Raw genomic sequence first — 20,042 nt, 5'->3', positions numbered from 1 at the left:
CTTCATTGCAATCTCTGCTTGCTAACTGTGATAACACAATGAAAGGCTGATAATATATTAAAGTTCTTTCACTTCAGAAGTACGTTTGTAAAGAGGGCAGAACATGCTTCAAGAAGTGCTTTGGGGAAGATAATCAGCCTTGAAGCACTACAAATATGCATTTTTTAGTATCTTACCTAAATGTGGAGATAAGGTAAAACATGATTTTGTTACCTCCTTATTCTCACTGCAAAATATTTTTTAGAAACAAAACATTATGTCTCAAAACACATCTTAGTCCCAATGAGGATTCATTTCTCATTTTATTTTCTTTAAAAATATCTATGAAATAATTTTATATTTCTGTTATTAACTTTATTTAATGCATTACCTGTTCTCCAACAAGATACTGCTATCTTGTATATTGTCACTGGAGGATGTTACTGGTTGTCACTATGTCCTTAATGAATTTACAAAGGTGGAAAATGTCTATCCCAAAGAACTACAGACTTTACATGTTAATTTACTTCTGAACTTCATTCTTCTTAATCCAGTTATTGAAGTTTAATGTCAGTGACATATATTCAGTATTTTAAATTATGCTTATTAGTTTTAATTTTGCTTGCAAGTAAAGCAGTTTTATGAGATCATTATTTATAGTCTGATGGTCAGGGCTATCTCCTGCAAAGAAGATTTTAATCTTAGGTTATTTTACAAAAGGCCACCCTTATTTCTTTATTAAGCATGTGTTAGCCCCAAGAAAATAATTTGAAAATCCATGTCCTGGGGCAGAAATTGATATGTAGGGCAGAAGACAGTCTGGTATTGAAAATTCTAAAGGTATGCAAAGTATTTAAGTTTCCATCAGTCAAAGGACATCTTTTCAGTACAATCTATAGAACCTAAGGATAGTTTACCTGTATGTGAAAGACAAAGACAGTGGCACTTGCATGTGCATATACACTTCTCAATGTTTTGATTTTGTAGTTAATTCTGCTGTTAGCAATTGATTTTATTTCCTACGTATAGTGCTGCTAGAGATTTCTTCTGGTGTCTATGCCTCCACCTGCTTTGAAAGACACAGCTTTCTTCTGTCTTCTATAGACATATCCTAGAATTGTTCTACATGCTTGTATTAAGATATCTAAATTTAGCCTTCAATATTAACCCTTAATTCTAGGGCCAATTAAAACATATTTACATATCCAGTATTTGCAATTTCCCAGCTCTACGTAGATTGCTGTCTTAGCCTGGTTAACAGAAAAGGATAAGTGTCTTATTTAGTTGCGTTGAATCACTTGCAGTTCTTACCTCTCATTTGGCTGTACAGAATGTTTTGAGATCAAGTTTAAGGAAAATAAATCATCCTGTGTTTCAGACTTCTACACTTAATTTAGATACTTGAAATGCAGTATATTGGGCAAGAAAAGGTGCTTGAATATTTTCTCACATTTACAAAATATAGTTCTCACACTTGTACCAGCTTGCATTTGTAAAATGCCTCGTCTTGAATAAAAGTAATCAAAAAAGAAATCCAGAAGAGAAATTATTAAAAACAACAGCTATAAAGTTGGCTACGGATGACCAATAGTTCAAAATCAAATACAAATAATATCAAAAACTTATTCACATCCCCAAAACATTGACCTGGGTGTTCCTTGCTTTAGTGATATATATTTTTTTCAGAAACAACTTGATTAATAAAAATAAACTGTAAATGTAAAGGTCTAGTCAAACCAAAGGGAAAATTAGCTATACAGGTTATAAAATGACATTTGGGTAACAGTTTGAGCTGGTAGCAGCAGGGAGAAGTTGTAAAAGAAGAGTATCCCTAAAATAGAATGCTCAGTATCTATAGAAACTCCATACACAGCAGAATGTGTTAGAAAATGCCTTCTCACCTCACTCCCAGTTCTCCCTTGTTCTTCATTACAAATGTCTGAACAGGCAACTTCTGTGTTTTCCTGAGATTAAAATGGTTTTTGTCTGGAATTTCTACTTGTATCGTCATTGTGCACCTACACACTAGTCTTTCATGGTTCCTTAAAATGACACACAAGAGATGTTGCTATTTTTGCAGGAAAAGGAGAAGGTAGCCAGGATCATGTGCGTCCTTTCAAAAGTGCTACACATTTTCCAGGCTAAAGAAATATGGGTAATTCTAGAGGTCAGGTCACAGAGTTGTGGGACCTGAGAGCACCTTGTTCTTTAATTTTGGCTGAAACATTGACACACTGTGATATTTAGACATCTGTATATTTCCTTGACTGTGATGAAAATTTTTCTATTTACTGGAAAAGCCTCAGAGGAAAAGAAGATTATGTGTGATCCAAGTTTTCTTGTGTAAATCAATCACAAAAATATGAGAACAGAATGGTCCGCTTCAGACAAAGAAACCAAAAATAAAACGTATTCCCAGTTATCAATTGTACAGGCAGAATAAATAAGGAAAGATAGCTAGCTAGTAATCCAGCTAGAGAAACATAGATAGATAGATAGATAGATAGATAGATAGATAGATAGATAGATAGATAGATAGATAGATAAAAAACAGTGGATTTGGTAAATTTAGCATAATTTTTCCCCTGTATTTAAAATTAAGAAGATTCAATATAATTCATATTAAGGTGCATGTCACCTAGTTTAAGACCGGTATGTATTATTCAATATAAATAACATTAAAAGCATGTAGAACCTTACATCAGATAAATATATATTGCAATACACAGAGCATGCTTTGCTGAATAGCACAATAATGAGATGAATGCTTCATATTTTCATTTGTACTTCTTGAAGGTCCAGTTGTAAATATTTTATGTGTTTTACTCATCAAAGATTTTAATCTCTGTGTGTACAAGAAATGATGAAGTATGTGTGTAAGCACACACACAATTTGCCTACCTAAAACATCATTTGTTTGACTGTCTACTTACAACAAAAAGGAGAAGGAAGGGGAAGAACGGGTTGAAGATGTGACCTGCATAGAAAGAGACACTATTGATTTTTTCCTGTTGCGCTATAACCTTTAGAGTATAAACTGCTTAAAAAGAGGTTAGATAACTTTCTGAATGCTGTTGACACTTGCTCTCTTTTTAGAATTTCTATACTAGCTGCGTAGCACTATGTTGGCTAGGTTCAATCAGAAATTGTTCAAATGAAATTGTTATTTTTTGGTTTTGGTATTTTTTGCTTATGTTATTATTTGATATTTGATACCTTTACATTTTAAGCTGTTTTTATATTATATTAAAACTATGCCTTATTTTGGTGAATAGCCATTTAAAACTGAGCAGATAACAAAGAAAATACACACTGGCATTTAAAAAAGACATTTAATAGGTCTATATTGCCATCAAAATTGCAATAATGAAGTAGCATTAGCTTAAAGTATTTAGTTTTAAGTTTGGTCAAAATAATGTACTCTTTACAGGCTAAGCAAACAAATATATCAGATTCATTATAAGGAATGATCTTAATTTTCTAGTTCTCTATTGCTCTACACAGCAATATGCACAATCCCTTAATTCTTGACATTCATGTTGATGGAATGACTCTGGATTTGTGTCAATAACTGCGGTGTGATTCTGATTCTATGGTCCAAATCCATCATGTTGTTTAAGCCTGGGCCTTCTATGGTAAACTTGATATCAAGACCATATTTGTGTTATGAACTTACAGTAACAACATGGTATTTTAATACCACTTTAGACACATGGAAAAATATTTTGCTCTGCTTCTATAGTTATGGGTAGATAGAAGATAACCACTAGAAATGCCATCATTAGGATAACAGGTAGCATTGAGAATTCTAACTATATCCTGTGAAATTTGAATTGTATTATACACTCCATTACTTAGAATAGTAGCAAGGATTGCAGAATGTTATCCCCAGCACATGGACTTGAATGCATATTATATTTAGTTAACTAGCTATGTAAGAAATCTCTCTTACTCAACATTATCAGAGAAGATGATGATAACATTAAAAAACCATCACAAATACACTGTGCTTTCAGCTAAAAATCTATTTAGCCATAATCTATCAGCTATTCAACACAGGAGGGGTTTCTTTCGTGAAATTGCTTTGCTTGGAGCTGTTCATCTAGCATATTACCTTCCATTTAAACTTGTTTAAATCCTGATACACATTTGTATTACTCTCATTAAGGTCTGGCCAACCTGCATAGCTTAAGCTTAATAAAAGGTCTTCTATTTAAATTAAGTGGTAAGTTGTACAAATGTTGCCCTTGCAATCTTTAAATAATTTAGAATTTTAAGTAATAAACCCAAACCCATTATTTTTAATATTTTATCCCTGTTTCTGGGCATTTCATTTTCTACAAGTAATTCAATACACATCTGGTACATTCCTTTAAGGAAATGTCATGTTTTATCAAATGCAACATTGGCCTCTAGTGTTTCTGTTTTAAAGGAATTCAACCACCCTAGCTCATAGGAGAGAATGATGAGTTGTGTTCTTACTAATCAGAACAGGGCTGAAGTAAATATAGTAATAGCATAGTATACAGTAAACCTACTTCACATATAACCCTCAAAAACTGGAAGATAAATATAAATTCATATATACACGTTATTCTTTCTGTGCTGAAATGGAGTGTATGATGGCTTAGCCTCATTTAATGACTGGATGCTCTTTTGATCAGGTTACCTGGTATACACTGAAGAACTACTTAAGCAGGAAGAGATTCTAAGTAGTACAGAAAAAATATGGAATGAAAGTATGGATAACTAAGGGTGGAGCAACAAAAACATAGCAAGAAATTAGTATATTTTATCTTAGGTTTTGCAGTATGATATATGTGCATAGCTCCTATGCCACTAATATTTCAAAATTTTAGATTGAATACTGACCAGATTTTGTCAGTGAGGACATAGAAGTGAGGACATAGACATTAACTGACGTCATGGATAGGCACGTGAAGGTCTTTGCTTCCCTCTAGTGACTGGTCAAGGAAGAGATCTTACTAAATCTGCTCATCTTACCGAACTTTGGGACAGAGATTCAGCAAAAGATGAATCATGTGTAAAGACAACTGTGAGGTCAGTAAGATGCTGATACAGCATTACAACGTGTATGCTTGTGATAGCGGTTGATAAAATATGGCAGATTTACACTAGACATGTGTTTGATTAGTTTTGATGGAGTTTTACAGTTTTAATAGGTGGAGATACAATTTCAGAGCTGACAATTTAAGAAAAACTGGTAAAGTTGGAAGCTGACTTCTAGCATGCATTTCAAAATGCTATTTCAGACATTTATTTAAGGTCAATTTGTCAAAACCCACTTCTTGTGGTAAGACAGACTGGACTACAAGGAATTACATGGTGCTAGATTTATCTGAGAGAATACTTATTAATTCAGGAGATTTAGATCCACACATTTTGAAACAAAGACAAGGAAATCTATACTCTGAAAGTGTGCTAAAAATTATATTGTATTCTATTATATTGTCTTTTATCATATTACTAAAAGTAGATATATTTATATCAGTTATTTATACCAGTTGCTCCGGGGATTTTTTGTACTGTCTGCAAGTAAGTTTAAATGTAACAAACAACATGATTTACTTACAAGCAATTTATGCACATGATCTGTACCCCCAATGTCAAAGGAACAGGAGAGAATGGCAGAAGGATACTTCAACACAGTTCCTCCTTCAATGGATAAGCAAGTATTTCCTAGGTTATTCAGTTTATTTGGTGATGAATGCAGACTTCGTTTTTGGTTGAAGACAGTGTAATACAAGGACCTTTGGTGCTGCTGCACTAATTCTGTTGCATAAACAGAGCTAAACTCTCCAGAACAGGCAACAGTCATGAGATCATGAGAATGAATGAGAAAAAAAATAGAAATATCATTATAATACTATGTAAAATTTAGAGATCCACGTCATGGTAGGGGAATGACATTGGCTTTGAGAACAGCTGGAGAGCATTGTCAATTAGGGCTCAGGAATCTGGAACTCCAACTGTCAGGATTTGATGAGTGTTCTTAGACAAAGAGCTTTGCTTTTGTTATGATCCAGTTTCCCCTATCTGTAAACCTGTGAGGATGACATTCACCTCTGTTAAATTGTTTTTACATCCACAGCTGTAACAAACTTTAGGAGGTACATAATATAAATGAGAAAGGTTGCTAAACTTTTGCAGTTCCATTGTGCCGTGTTGTACTTCCGGAAGATGTATTTGGTAAATATTGTTTTCTTCTAGAAGTTAACCCAAGTCCATGGTGGATTTGCAAATCCCATCTGCTGCATTTCTTGGTGAAGTATTATTAGGGAAAACAACGATCACATTACATTCGACTTAGCAACATACATTAATTTTTCTGGAAAAATAGGTACAAAACCAAATCATGACCAATTTTTTTTCCTCTTGTGAAGTTTATTCAAACTGTTCAATTATCTTTTGTCCTCATTATGCAGTAAAAATCTGTCAAAAGTCCAATTCATATATTTAAATTTGATTATAAAGACACAATCCCTAGTTCCTTTTAGTCACATTTCAGAATTTTAATTGCTTGAAATTACAAGAAACCACTATTTTTAGTTCGTGAAAATCTACATTTATATAAGGGCAATAAATAGCAATTGAGTTCTCAACAAATGGAGTTGATTAATCACCCAGTAAAAATTAAAAAGAAAGTGAACTTATTAGCAGGAATTAATTTGATTTCCCTTTTTTGTTATAAGTCTCAGCAGGCCATGTAAGCTCTGTTCATGGCTGTGTAGGTGTTAGTGAAAAGCTGTGTTACAAAAAAGTACTAAATTATATATTCCTCCCATATATACTGATTCATTTTGTGTATGACAAGCAAAGAAAATTTTGGTCTGACTGTTTCAACATAAAGGCACTCCATTTTATATTGTACAATATTTCAGAACTAATTTTCTGCATTACAGTATAATCTTAGCAGTTTGTGAATTTAATAATTTAAAAATTTAGGTCTTGCATGGCTTGAGCAGTGGTTTGCTGCTGGATCTGATTCAAATCAGTCAAAGCCTTTTAGTTGTCTGAAAGGGAGTTTGGATTACGTTTTTCATTCCATAATGTTTTAATGAAAAAAATATGATTTTGTAGAGTCTTCCAATTCTTTATACAAGGCTATCAGGAACACAAGATTATGCAGTGTGCTATTGCACAGGTTCCACTACAGAAAGTTCTTCAGAAAAGTAGGCACTCCAGGGGCATGTATATTTGAATAAGTTCATTAATGAACATAAGCATAGAAGCGAACATGGAAAGAGACTTTTCTGCCTTGAAAAATGTGACAGAAGCAAAGATTGACTGTAAAGCTGGACCAAAATGTCTGACTGTAGTCAACAGAAGAAGCAAAGATTTAGCTGAAAGATATTTCCAAACTATACTTACTTACTCTCATTCAATTTCCCTCATATCTTTCTGGTGACAAAAAATAATATTATTGTAAAGTAATATGAAGCAACTATTCATATTTCCAGAAGTAAATTCTGACTTTGAATATTCTAATTATTTGATGATTAGCTTGACGCATTTTGACAAAAGTTACAAAGAGTTGTCTTGAGTATATTTTCAAAGGTTTGCAACGCTAGGACAAAACAAAACAAAACAAAACAAAACCAAAACCAAAAAACCCAAACGTCTAATGGTCCATCACACTAGTTTTAACAATCAAAGTGGAGAGGAGAGACACATAGAAGATCAGTGTTCCCTGTCAATTTTACCACCAGACAATAAAATATAAAAGTTGTTTTGCTGGTATGCATGCAAGCTTATATTGTAAAGCTGAGTTATATTCTGCCCTATAGGCAGAAAATCACAATTAACTGGTAGACTCTTCTTTATTTGCATTGAAGAAATTCCTTTATGGACTATTTCCCCAGAATTGTATCCAGAAACAGTGGAAGAAAAAGAATTAAAAGCTCTAGGGGATCATTAGAAAAAAGTAATTGCAAACTTTTTTAACCTTGTTTTTAACGGAGGATGTTACAATACGTCTGGAGTGAAATCATGAAGATATATAAATGTATGCAATTTGTCATTTCTCATATACAGGTATTCATAATTTCACATAGCTTTAGGGTAGCAGATCTAACATAAATATGTATAACAGTGGGAGGAAAAAAGTAGAGCAGACCTATCTCTTGTCCTGAACTAAAACTGAATCCAGTCAAAATTCTTGCAATATTAAAAATTTCGGCTAATTGCATCATAGTTCTGCCAACTGTATAGTCAGCAGGCACAAACTGTTATGAGCACACATATGGACAAATAAAACACTGTCAAACTGTTACAACACCCTTCAGCAGCAACTGGCAGAAAAGAGCCTCAGAGTATTAAAACCCTTTCCTTACCCAGTGCTGTGAGACGTTATGCTGCACCATGTACAGATGTGGAGCACACCAGCAACAACTGACTCTGTCCTGTGGAGAACACATGTGCCCACATTATGTCCAAAACACTTCTACAAGAACAAACAGCTCCATTGTGTTTCTCATCAGCTGGTGACTGTGGAAACTGTCATGTGAGCTATCACCTCCTTCCAGTGACTCACCACGCCCTGAGGGTTGCATGTGAAGGTGGTACTTTTGATGTTCAGTACTGTGGCACTTACTTTTCCAGCCTCTTGGTGTTTTGAATTCTGCACTTCGGTTCAGGAGTCCAAGGGCTGAGTTCTCTAAGACAAGTAACTTATTTTGTCAGGCCAAACTTTCGTGGATCCTAGAGAACCATTGTGCTGGTTTTGGCTGGGGTAATTTTCTTCACATTGGCTAGTCTGGGGTTGTGGTTTGGATTTGTGCTGAATGCAGGGTTGATAATATGGAGGTGTTTTTGTTATTGCTGAGCAGGACTTACATAGAGCCAAGGCCTTTTCTGTATTTCATACTGCCTTGTTGTGAGGAAGTCTGGGCTGCATGGGACATTGGGAGGAGGCACAGCCAGGACAGTTCACCCAAACTGACCAAAGGGACATTCCACATCAAATGACATCATGCTCAGTATATAAACTGAGGGGAAGAAGGAGGAAGGGTGGGACCTTTTGAGTGATGGGGTTTGTCTTTCCAAGTGACTGTCATACATGAAGGGGCCCTGCTCTCCTGGAAATGGCTGAACACCTGCCTGACCATGGGAAGCAGTGAACTAATTCCTTGTTTAGCTTTGCTTGTGTGCACAGCTTTTGCTCTCCCTATTAAACTGTCTTTATCTCAACCCATGAGTTTTGTAGCTTTTACCCTTCTGATATTCTTCCTGATCCTACTTCTGGGGGAGTGAGTGAGTGGCTGAGTGGTGCTCATTTTTTGGCTGGAATTAAATCACAACATCCATACAGACTGTCTGTTATGGCACCCATCACAGATATAAACATCAGAGATGGCAGCAAAGTTCATGAGAACTGTTCAGACAGCCACAAAAAATGGCATTCTTTAAATGGAAACGTATGCATGTATATAAGGATTCTTTGATCCCCTGGGCTTACAGAGCCTTACCAAAACTTGCATAAAACAAAACAGTGTTAGGCAAAAAAACCCTCAAACCCTGATAGTGATATAGCTAAGACTTAGGTTTGGCATGGTGACAAACACATAGAAACAGCGGTAAAATTAAATACAGAGGTGCTGGGAATCAGTTCCCCAACCCATGAATATTTTCCTAAATAATATGGCAGAGTTCCAGCAGGACACATTGTGAGTAACACGCTCCAGAGGAGCTGACAGCTCAGTGGGCATGGGCTGCTCCCGTAAGGCTGAAAAGTGTATTTCAAACTCCTCAAGTAACTTATACAAAGAAAAAAATGAAGTGATGGTCTCTGAAGTCCCCAAGTAAATGCATCTAACTATATCACTTGCTGGTTGAGACTGTCTTTGTTGTCTCCCTATCCTTTCTTCTTTTCCTTTCCAGAAAGGTAGGAGGGACAAATGAAAAACTTTCAAGTTTTGTTTCATCATAAAATCTTTCAAATCACTTTTGTGGGGTGGGAAAGTCAGCCCCAGTACCTGACCAAGTCCTTTTCTTTATGTGGAATGAAACCCTGGAACTGATATATCACAAACAATTCCTGACAATAGGGATAGTTTGCTCATGCCAGACAATGCCAAACAGAAAAGACAAAATTCTTTCTGGAGTTTTTGGCTGGTTGGTTTAAGGAACTAAACTTTTTCTTCTCAGAATGTTAGTTATAAATATTCAACGTATTTTCCCACACACTAGAAGGAGAAGCATTCTGAATCCTAAGACTTTACTGAAGGCAACATTTAGAATACATTTTCTGAAATGGATAGATGAAGATACCTCTCAGATTTCTGAGGCTGAGGGATGGGGGTAAGTCACCACTTACAAACAACTAATACTACTAGCCTTCTGTAGGGAAGCTGGAAGTATCAAAGAAAGCACCAGAACTCATAAAAAGCTTGGTTTCAATCAACACAGACAGATATGCTCTATATTTCGGGATAATAAACTCAAATAAAATGCTGAATTATTGAATTGAATTTAATACATGACAAAATATTTTATTCTCTAGTTGCACTGTCTCAATGTTACACACACATTTGACCAGTTGCCAACAGAAAGGGCACAAACCTGCCAGCTTGATAAATGAAAAAAAGCTTAAAAAAACAATCAGAGAGAAGAATCACCAAATCTCATAGAAGGAATAGATTAAAGCTTCTTTTGCCAAAGTTAGGATGACCAAAGAGTTACAGATACCACTGGCAGTAGGATAAGCTTGATGATCTGGTGTGATTAAAGAGTTCACAGATCCAGAACTTTCTTCAAGAATGGATGTCAAGGAAATGCAATCATTGACAATTTCCTGAAAAGCATGGCCAAAATCCAGACAGATAAAGCTTTCCTTGCTGCTGGAGAACAATTAAACTGACAAGATCAGTGGAGGGAGTATCATTGACCAAACATGAACTTGCAAGGCACTCAGTTAAAGATGTGGGAGATGTGTCTAAAAAGATGGCAAAACTCATTAGAGGTTACTGCTGGCTGTATGCCGATGATCAAAGCAAACACAGTTTACATCTGAAAACCACTTAATTTAAAACACCTGACTCACAACAATTGATTAGTTAAGCACATTCAACTAAAGGCAGACTACATTTTGTTGAGTTTATTTCAAAACACTTGCCATATCCTGGTTATGCAAAAATTACTTGGTTTGAAAGGACATTAGTGCATCACAGCTCTGTAGGATTTGCAGTGTGAATTAGGCTATTAATCCATCAAATCCAGTTGCCTACTGCTGAGGATGACTAATCCCTGAGGCTTGGAAAACTAAAACAGGCCAACAAGAACCCAACATAGTCATGGGCACCTAACTATTTATTCATTGGGATTTATAAATAATAGGTACTGGGTCAGCATTATAGAGCTTTAATAATTTAAAACTCACAGTGTGAGAATACAAATTCTGAAATATTCCTGACTAAATACAAATACAAATAAAATGGTCAAAACCAAAAGGAAACAGCATTTCAAAAATAAAATTTTGAATAAGTTAATGGTCTCACAGCTAAATAGATGGGGTTTTTAAAGGAATGGAGGAAAAAAGTAGAAGTTTGCTCTTCCTATTGCACACTCAGGTGAGAGATAGTGTCACATTCTAATAAAATAGCACATATACATGTGCAAAACAAATGACAGTGGTGTCTATGCAGACCTTACAGATGCATCACATCTTATTGAGCATAATTGAGGGTTTATATCACTTTTAAAAATGGATGCATCTCCAAGAATACCTCCAATCTTAAAATATTTTAACATCTTCAATAGCTACTACTAAAAATTATGCCTAGAAAATATATCCTTCAGAATAAAAAAGCATGTGTTGCTTCCTCAAAACCTCAGACTATTTTATGTAATCTTTATATAAATTTTAGATGTTTCAAAAGTTCACTGTTCCATCCAGATTCTGAGCATACTGAAGTCAGTACGTACATGTAGCACTGAACTTCTCTATAAACAATACTAATAGAAATGCATGCATAACAATTGGGAAGCACAAAATACATTTGTTTGCAATTATTTCACACATTCATGGCAAATACCTGCATGTTAATGACATGGTAAATCCACAGCATAGGGTTTTTTTGGTTTTGTTTTTGTTTTTTAAGTAGTCTAATTTCATTCAAATGTGCTCTTGATATTCTGGACTGGAACAGTGAAATCAGAGCATGTGCTCTAAATACACAGTGCTTAAAGTAATGCATATAAAAAATGATGAACAAAGCACTATACCACTCCTGTGTAAGCCAAACATTGAAAAGAGGAAGTAAAGAACATGTTTCAAATCTTTTGCATTCCATGTGCTCATAATAATGCATAGTATTAAGTCTTTTAGGTAATTAATTCCACAGATTTCACAGAAATTGAATACTATGATGCTGGTAAATAATGACATTAAGATTATTTTGTGGAGACACAGACCATGGTACGACTTGTATTTGGAATGGTTTCTACTATCACATCAAAAGTTTCTCATTTCTGTATTATAATTTTGTTTCTAAACCATACAGTACTGTTGTAAACCCAAGCTCAAGGATAAAAGCCTTCATAAAATCACATACAATTTCTAACACTGTAGATGAGTCTGTATCATAAGACATATAAAATATACCTGGATAGGAAGTACAACATCATATTTAAAAAAATAACATGGCAATCATATAGGGATACTTCTTGAAACAATCTGCATCTATGCAAAGTTCACCTTGACTTTAATTGGATTTACTGTGAAAGATTAATGCAGCAAATTACAACTGCACGAACTTTAGATTCTTTTTAAACCACACTGACTTTACTGCTGTACTTTTTATAGAGCAACATTTTCTGAAAAAAGTATCAGAAGAGTGATAGTAAGCTTTCACTGCTTAGTATATAGGTATTATTTTAATAAACGAAAATGAAAATTTGAATCAACTTAAATGAAGATTATTGTGGAGATCACACTTGAAAATTATATTTCTCCCTGCAGGAACAAAATGGGAGCCTTCCTCAGTTATTCGTCTCATCGTTTACCCACTCGCTTGTTGCCCGGCAACTACCACCAAGGAACTATAGTTTTTAGACATCCTCATTTTAATCTTGAGAAAGCAGATTAAAATTACTATGTGAGTAATCTCTTCCTAGTGAGATATTGTATTTCAATTTACATAGCTGCAAAAAGGAAGACAATCAAGTACTTTCATGCTCTCAGAGGTTTGTTTTCTCTGCCCTTGTAGCAACCTGTTTACTGACCAACTACTTAAAAATCATTATGTAGTTTGCAATATTTGAGCCATAGAAATAGAAGCAATCATCTGTCACTTACATTCTTGAGTCATCCCACAGCACACAGTAGGGATTCAATGTACCCTAAGAAGAAAGCAAACAAACCTATTAGTTATTGGTATACAAAAGTATGTGTCATGCTTGACCTACAAATTTATTTGGGTCTCCTCCTACCAGATTATTCTTTTACTCTGATGAATTAATGCCACTGCAATGGCAAAAACATAAGGTTAATTCTTATAGAGTATTTAAAAAGCACTTGAACCTCAGAGCAGAGTACTCATACATTCTCTGCTTAGATAAGGTAAGCATAAGGTATATTTGGTATACCCTAGTAGAAGTGTAATACGAGATAAAAGTTAATCTGTTAAGAGACTTGACTGAACATATCTGGTGTGTTTAGAAGCAGAACTTTAGACCCCTTAGGAACTTGGATGCCAAAACCAGTAATGCTGTTAAAAATTTTAAGCATATGTTGAGCAAAATGTCTGTAGGCTGGGATTTCAGATGACTCCAAATTCAATACCCAAAGGATTTGTCAATTAGGTCCTAAATCAGCAGAGCCTTTTGCTTAAAATAAATATATTATGTTTGATGTGGTTGAGCTTTATAATCCCAGCTACATCTTCAAAGTCAGTGGAAGATTTCTGATTTGATATAGAACAGGATGGGAATTATTACAGTTTATTACACATCATTGAACGATAGGGAATGTTTGGGGAAATTGAAAAGTCTTTATTATTACTCATGTTTATTTTGCTGTTAAGGTAGAGTTGAGAAAAAATTAAAAGTTACTCAGGTTGACTTAGAAGTACTTAAAATTGCAAACCCATGTTCCTGTTCATCATAAGCATTAGGTATTCCCAGCAGTCAGAACTACATAAACAAAATAAATACAATACAGAATAAAAATATGTATTTTTAAAAAATCACAAGCGATTTGAAGAAACAATTACTGGTTTTGTACATTAATGTTAGTGAACAGGGTAGGTGCAGTAGATTCAAAGGCAATTTCATATAACCAAAGCACACCTTAATATTTCATTCTGAAAAGTGTTTTATTTATAGAAAAAACATGGCAACCTGTGAAGTAAAATCTATTAAATATTTAAATTACTCCATCCACCTCTTTGTCAAAGATAAAATAGATCCTTTTGGAGATGCTTGTGAAAGAGGCATTTAGGGAAACTTTGAACCTCTATTTCTGTATTTTGCTGACTGCATTGAATTTATGAGTATAAATATTTAAAACCAACATATACTTATGGCACTTTATATTTACATCGCACTGTACAAACATAAATAAAGGATGCTCCATTTCCTGAAGTATTTATAATATAAAGAAGTGGATGGTAAAGAGGGCACAGGACAAAGCACTTGATTACAGGCCAGTCAAGTTTCAGAGATGAGGTCCAGCATCAATAGCCAAGTGCTTCCAGATATATAAATGGAAGAGGATATAGAAGGGCAAGAATCAAGAAATACAGAATGTCAGTGCAGAATTACCTTTCCTTTAAAATGTAAATTTATAAAGAGTATTAATTTGCATCCTAAGTCTGGGTGAAGAAGTTCTACTTGCAATCTGACATAGCTATACACGTATATTAAAAAGTACTCCTATAGTTGCATGATAATAAGGCTTTGCATGTCAGATCTGAGACCTCTCTTTCCTATCAGTGGACATCAGATAGTTTATGTTTCCTATTCCCACAGAGCAAGTAGAATGAATACAAAAACACTTTCAGAAAAAAAATGTGCATTATAAAGAAATCTACAAAACAGAGGGAAATAAAAGGCTTTGCAGAAAATTGAAACACAATAGAACTGCTGTCAGGTCACACACATCACTCTGTTTGAAATGTATTCAAATAAAAAAAACCCAGTCGGTTTGGCTATTGCAGTCACTAATGAGAGAGTAGGCAGAAACATGGAAAGTGGGATACGTATTACTCCTGTTCCTTAAGGAAGTCTGCTGTGAGGGTTTGCTTCACTAGGAGTGGCAGCTTGCCAGGGCACAGCAGCCTTTCAGAACTTCTTCCTCTTTTGATATCCTGATCAAACACCCTTGAAGTACTGCGAGGACCACAAGGAACCTGTCTCTATATTTGCTTCTTTGCTCTTAATCTGTTGCTCCCTTTTTCCCAGTCTTTCTGGGTCTGGCAACATCTCATCACACTGCTGTTGTCAAGCTGCCTCCAACAGCCATCACTCTCTGTGAGGGCAAGTGCATTTACCAGTTAATTACTCAGCTGGCACTAAGGAAGCAGCTACTGTGTCCATTAATGTTTATGACTGCTCTAGTATTGATTTGTACATTACCGTACATTACTTGGATATCTCAAAAATAGACATTTGTGTGAGAGTGTGTACGTGTATGTATCTCTGCCTAGCATATAAAACTGAATTTTCCAGACGTGATTGGCAACTTTGACAGCTACCCAGCACAGTGCCAGCTGTGTTTTGTTGCCAGGCTTTTCAGTCTTATTGAAAGCTCGATGTTCTATGGTACTGCTGGCTTGTTACTTAAGTGTCCCTGGAGTAAACTTCTGTGCTGTCAGGAGGTGAGAGTTCATATTCTCTCTGGAGCAAAGAGGATTTTGAGTCATGCATTTTTTAAAAGATTGGTTTTGGTGTCTCTTTAATCAAAGTACTGGAAAATTGTGGTCCCATTCATCTACATGTGCACAGTGCATAAGACCAAATATCATGTTCTCTTAATGATTGCAATGCACAATCTCCTGTAGTTGACTGTCTGTTGTATTTGAATTTATCTACAAATCCAAATATCATGCAATATTTCAAACAGCACATGTAATTGAGATTTGCACTTCCTCCAAAAAAATCATCCTCCAGTTTTATTAATAAACTGCTTAGGTTTGATATAAAATTAAGAAATCATTATAATTTTTGAATAAAGTTATATTTAAAGGCTAATTTTAGTTTAGCCATATTAACTCTTTTTAAATGATCCATTTTCCCATCTTTTTTTTCATAATCTCTTATCTACTTAATTTAGTCATGGAAAAGGAGGTAAAAGAACAAACGTGGATATCCCCCTCTATATTAGTAAGCATGCTTAAAAAATCAGTCATAAAATCAATTTCCAAACAAATTGCTATGAATAATAAACAGCATTGCAAGAACAAAAGTTTGAAAGGAACAAGTATGACAAGGAGCCCTTCAAAAAATGAGATGAAAGAGAATGCCTATATTTTATTTTCTGTTTAATATTTAATCTATTTAACTGACATAAGGGTTAATCTGTGAGCCATTAATAGGCAATGTCAAACACTAAAGATGTAATAACAATAGTTTTATCTATCTGTATGTGACATAAAGTTTTTTCTATAGTAATATATTATAATTGAATAATCTTATTTTCAACTGAGAAAATTATAGCAAAGAAAATTAGAATTAGATTCAATCTGAAGGCAAAGTAACATTTCTATGCATCTACAGCCTTAGTTCTTTCAAACAAAGTACCATTATGAAGGTTAGGCCTTGAACGAAAATCATCAAAGATATTAAAACTGTAAAACTGATTTGCGTTCACAGATTTTCTACAGCAATATATTGTCATTGTATCTGCTGATCCAGCTTGTATATTCAGGTGGATTAAGATTCTGTATGAATTTAGTATGTCTGTAAAATTAATTTAAGGGCTGAAAATTTTATCCAAGCACTTGATGTTCCTCTGGATTATATTATAGGGCAAAAACTGAGCCAAAAAAACCCAAGGGCTCTGATATGTGTTGGCAAGGTTACTGTCTTTTTTCTTTGTCAAGATATGAGCTCGTACAATATTAATTAATATTCAGTTACTGAAAGGTTTCCAAAGCAAGGTGACAGTCAGTGTCTTTAATCTAACCTTTTGTAACAATGAAGTTTCATTTCCAAGATTTTCAAATTTGGCAAAAATTTGCTTTGTAAATAAATCAAAGAGATGGAATAAAAAAAAATGCACCTCTAATAATTTTCTAGAATTTCATCTTCTGGGGACAGCAGTTCAACTTTTTATTAGTCTAGGCTTGCCTATGTTGTGCTTCTTTAATAGGTTGTGTTTGACTTAGAAATATTTTCAATGCTGAGACATTGTTTACTAGTACGATTTTTTGTATATATTTTTATTTCTTCTCTAGCATAAGTGACCAAATTAATGAAAATCTTTTTTTCTTACCTGCTATCTACACTTTTGGAAGTAGCAATTTCAATTTCAAAATATAAACGTGATATGCTTCAATTCATGTAAGTAGCTCCCCAAATCCCCACAATTCTTCATCAATAAACTTCTAATCTTATTGGAAGGTAAGGAGTAAGATCAGTTTATGTTCTTCTATTCCTTTTGTCTGCCTTTCACTAGATGTTCTTTGCATTGGCATTTTTCAGGGAACAGAATGGCAGGTCATAATGACCATTGATGGCAAAATAGTCAGTTTCTTCTAACCCTGAATAAAATGTAAATTAAAGATCTAGAGTTCAAAAAGTTTTCTTCATACTTTTGCCCAGAGTTACTAATCTAATTTTGCTACTGACTGAAATATTTGGAAATTCTCCAGCTGAATTGTACCTATGACCACTTCATTAACTGCTTATAACTAAAAAAATCATGACTTTAAAGATTTTTGCATAACAATACTATTTTCAAAAGGTCTAGTAACTGTCTCTTCTATTTGACTCTTTATGACTTTATTCAAAGTAAACTCTAGGTCTTAATAACATAAAAGAGTGAGTTTATATGCTGTGCTTTCACATATTGACATTCCCAATATTGTACATCTATGTGACTGCTGGGAGATTGTGGACAGCAGAAAGAAAAATTCTCCATATTTTTCATATATTTAGAAAAAAAGTCCCTTTATTTTCAGATTTAAAACATTTTTAATGTGATATTAAAGGCTGAAAAGCACAGAATTTTAATGATTGCACAAAAAATCTCAAACATTTTTAAGAACTATGTGCTAAATTGAAACCAGAGCATATTTTTTCAAAGTCTGCTAAAACAAGTTAAGTACAAACTGGCTTTTGAGTATGAAATAATGAAAGAAAAGAAGAAAAGGTCTGAAGATCTGTGTAGCTCTATGATCTATGCAGAGAGGAAAAGGTTAGGCATTCAGCAGAATACTACATTTCAAATTGTAATCATCAAAGCATTTAATGGAAATTTTGTGTAGAAATTGCTGTTTAAATAAAACCCTCAAAACCCACAAAACAACAATTATTTTTGTTTTGTATATACAGATGCATGAAACAAGTACACATTCGTTTCAAAGATTGTTACACTGCTCCTGGGCTTAAATTTTACAAGCTAAACTGCGTTTTATTACCTGTTTTTTTAAAACAACACCACTTTTTCTCTCATATGATCTGACAAACACTCTTGTAAAAGCATATTCACTATCCTCATACTTACATTAGACAGATGGGCCAGTTCTATCTCCAGGAAAGAATCCGTAGTTTTAGGCTCGGGTCGTATAGTAACAACAATGATTTTTGAATTAACAACTGTAAAATTCCTGTAAAAAACCAAAATAAAACAAATAAACAAACAAAACAGTAAAAATTTGGAAGATTTCACTTCGTATGAATTTAAATGAGGCTTTGAATATTACATGTAAAGAAGTACCTCACTGGGTGTTTTCTGTGACTTTAGTTGACAGATCTCCAGGGAGAAAACAGATTTGTTTGGCAGTGGTGAGAACACTCACTTCCAACTGTACCCAACACATTAAGGACCAAAGGATGTGGAAATGCAATTCCTTACAATACAATTTATTAATTAGAAGAATGTATTGATGACAAAAGGATTCTGTGCATGTTTGAGTGCATGTCATGTTCTTTGCTCAATACAGACCCACTAGTTATATTTTGTAAGAGACAGTCATTTTTCTTCCAAAGTGATATTTTGGCCTTTTTTTCCCCCAGTTAACTGTGAAATTGTGAAGATTGATGAATGCAATGGGAGCTTGCACAGTTGATTCTGTACTCATGAAAAAACCTTTTCTGTTTCCAAGTTTTTTAAAAACAACATATTTGGTATGTGAGTGGGTAGCTTCATAATCTAAATAATTATTAAAATTTAAACCAGAGTTGTGCCCTGACTTTAATTCTGCCAAAACCCAATATTTTTTTCTCATATGTGAGATTAGACTCGGTCCTATGTTATTGTACTGGGTTATGCAAAATAACTATTTTCTGTCAATTTTTCTAATTCATCATCAATTTCTCTTTTCATATAAAATGTGGATCACTATGTATCACAGTAATCTTTTTAGGACAGACCTAGTAATGCCAAGGTTATGCTACTACAGGAATAAAGACATGATGACACAACGTTCATGTCTGAGATCCTTGATTCTTATGACCCTGTCAGATTTAGAACAACCATCAGTTATCAGCCTGACTGATTCTGATGATCATTATGGTACTTCCTTTGTATGTGATGCTGCTTTCAACACCTCACAGAGTAATATATTCACAGGTAGATTTTATCAAAGAAGAAACTAAGCAGTTTAGATGTAATTATAATAGACAGTATATTGTCGTTGTTGCATTGCTTATTGTCTCTAGGGAGTTTGTATTTAGGAGAGGATTCCATTCTTCTGGATCACTGGAACAGGAATTGCCATGGCTACAGTAATAGAAACTTAGCTCATCAGGCACTTCATTCACCACAAGGAATGAAATTATTCTTCTGGGGCAAGGTATGAATTTTAGTCCAATTTTACTCAGCCAAATCAAATAATAGAAATATAATAGAAGTGGCTTTCTATGTTACTTAATTCCTATTT

At 34.3% G+C, this 20,042-nt stretch overlaps 1 protein-coding gene across 8 annotated transcripts in view; it reads right to left on the bottom strand.

The window, feature by feature from the left end:
* ADGRB3 (adhesion G protein-coupled receptor B3) overlaps positions 1 to 20,042 on the bottom strand; it is a 478,263-nt gene that overhangs the window by 184,203 nt on the left and 274,018 nt on the right. For all 8 annotated transcript variants that reach the window (XM_071548514.1, XM_071548520.1, XM_071548521.1 and 5 more), the window contains 2 exons: positions 18,665 to 18,767; positions 13,295 to 13,338 (listed from right to left, as the gene is read on the bottom strand). In XM_071548514.1, the coding sequence (XP_071404615.1) occupies positions 13,295 to 13,338; positions 18,665 to 18,767 (147 nt within the window). The remainder of the gene's footprint in view (positions 1 to 13,294; positions 13,339 to 18,664; positions 18,768 to 20,042) is intronic.

The sequence above is a fragment of the Pithys albifrons genome, chromosome 2 (assembly GCF_047495875.1).
Source record: "Pithys albifrons albifrons isolate INPA30051 chromosome 2, PitAlb_v1, whole genome shotgun sequence".
NCBI classification, from domain to species: Eukaryota; Metazoa; Chordata; class Aves; order Passeriformes; family Thamnophilidae; genus Pithys; species Pithys albifrons.
Note: the sequence above shows the minus strand (reverse complement) of the source record. Positions and strands in the feature narration are given on the sequence as shown.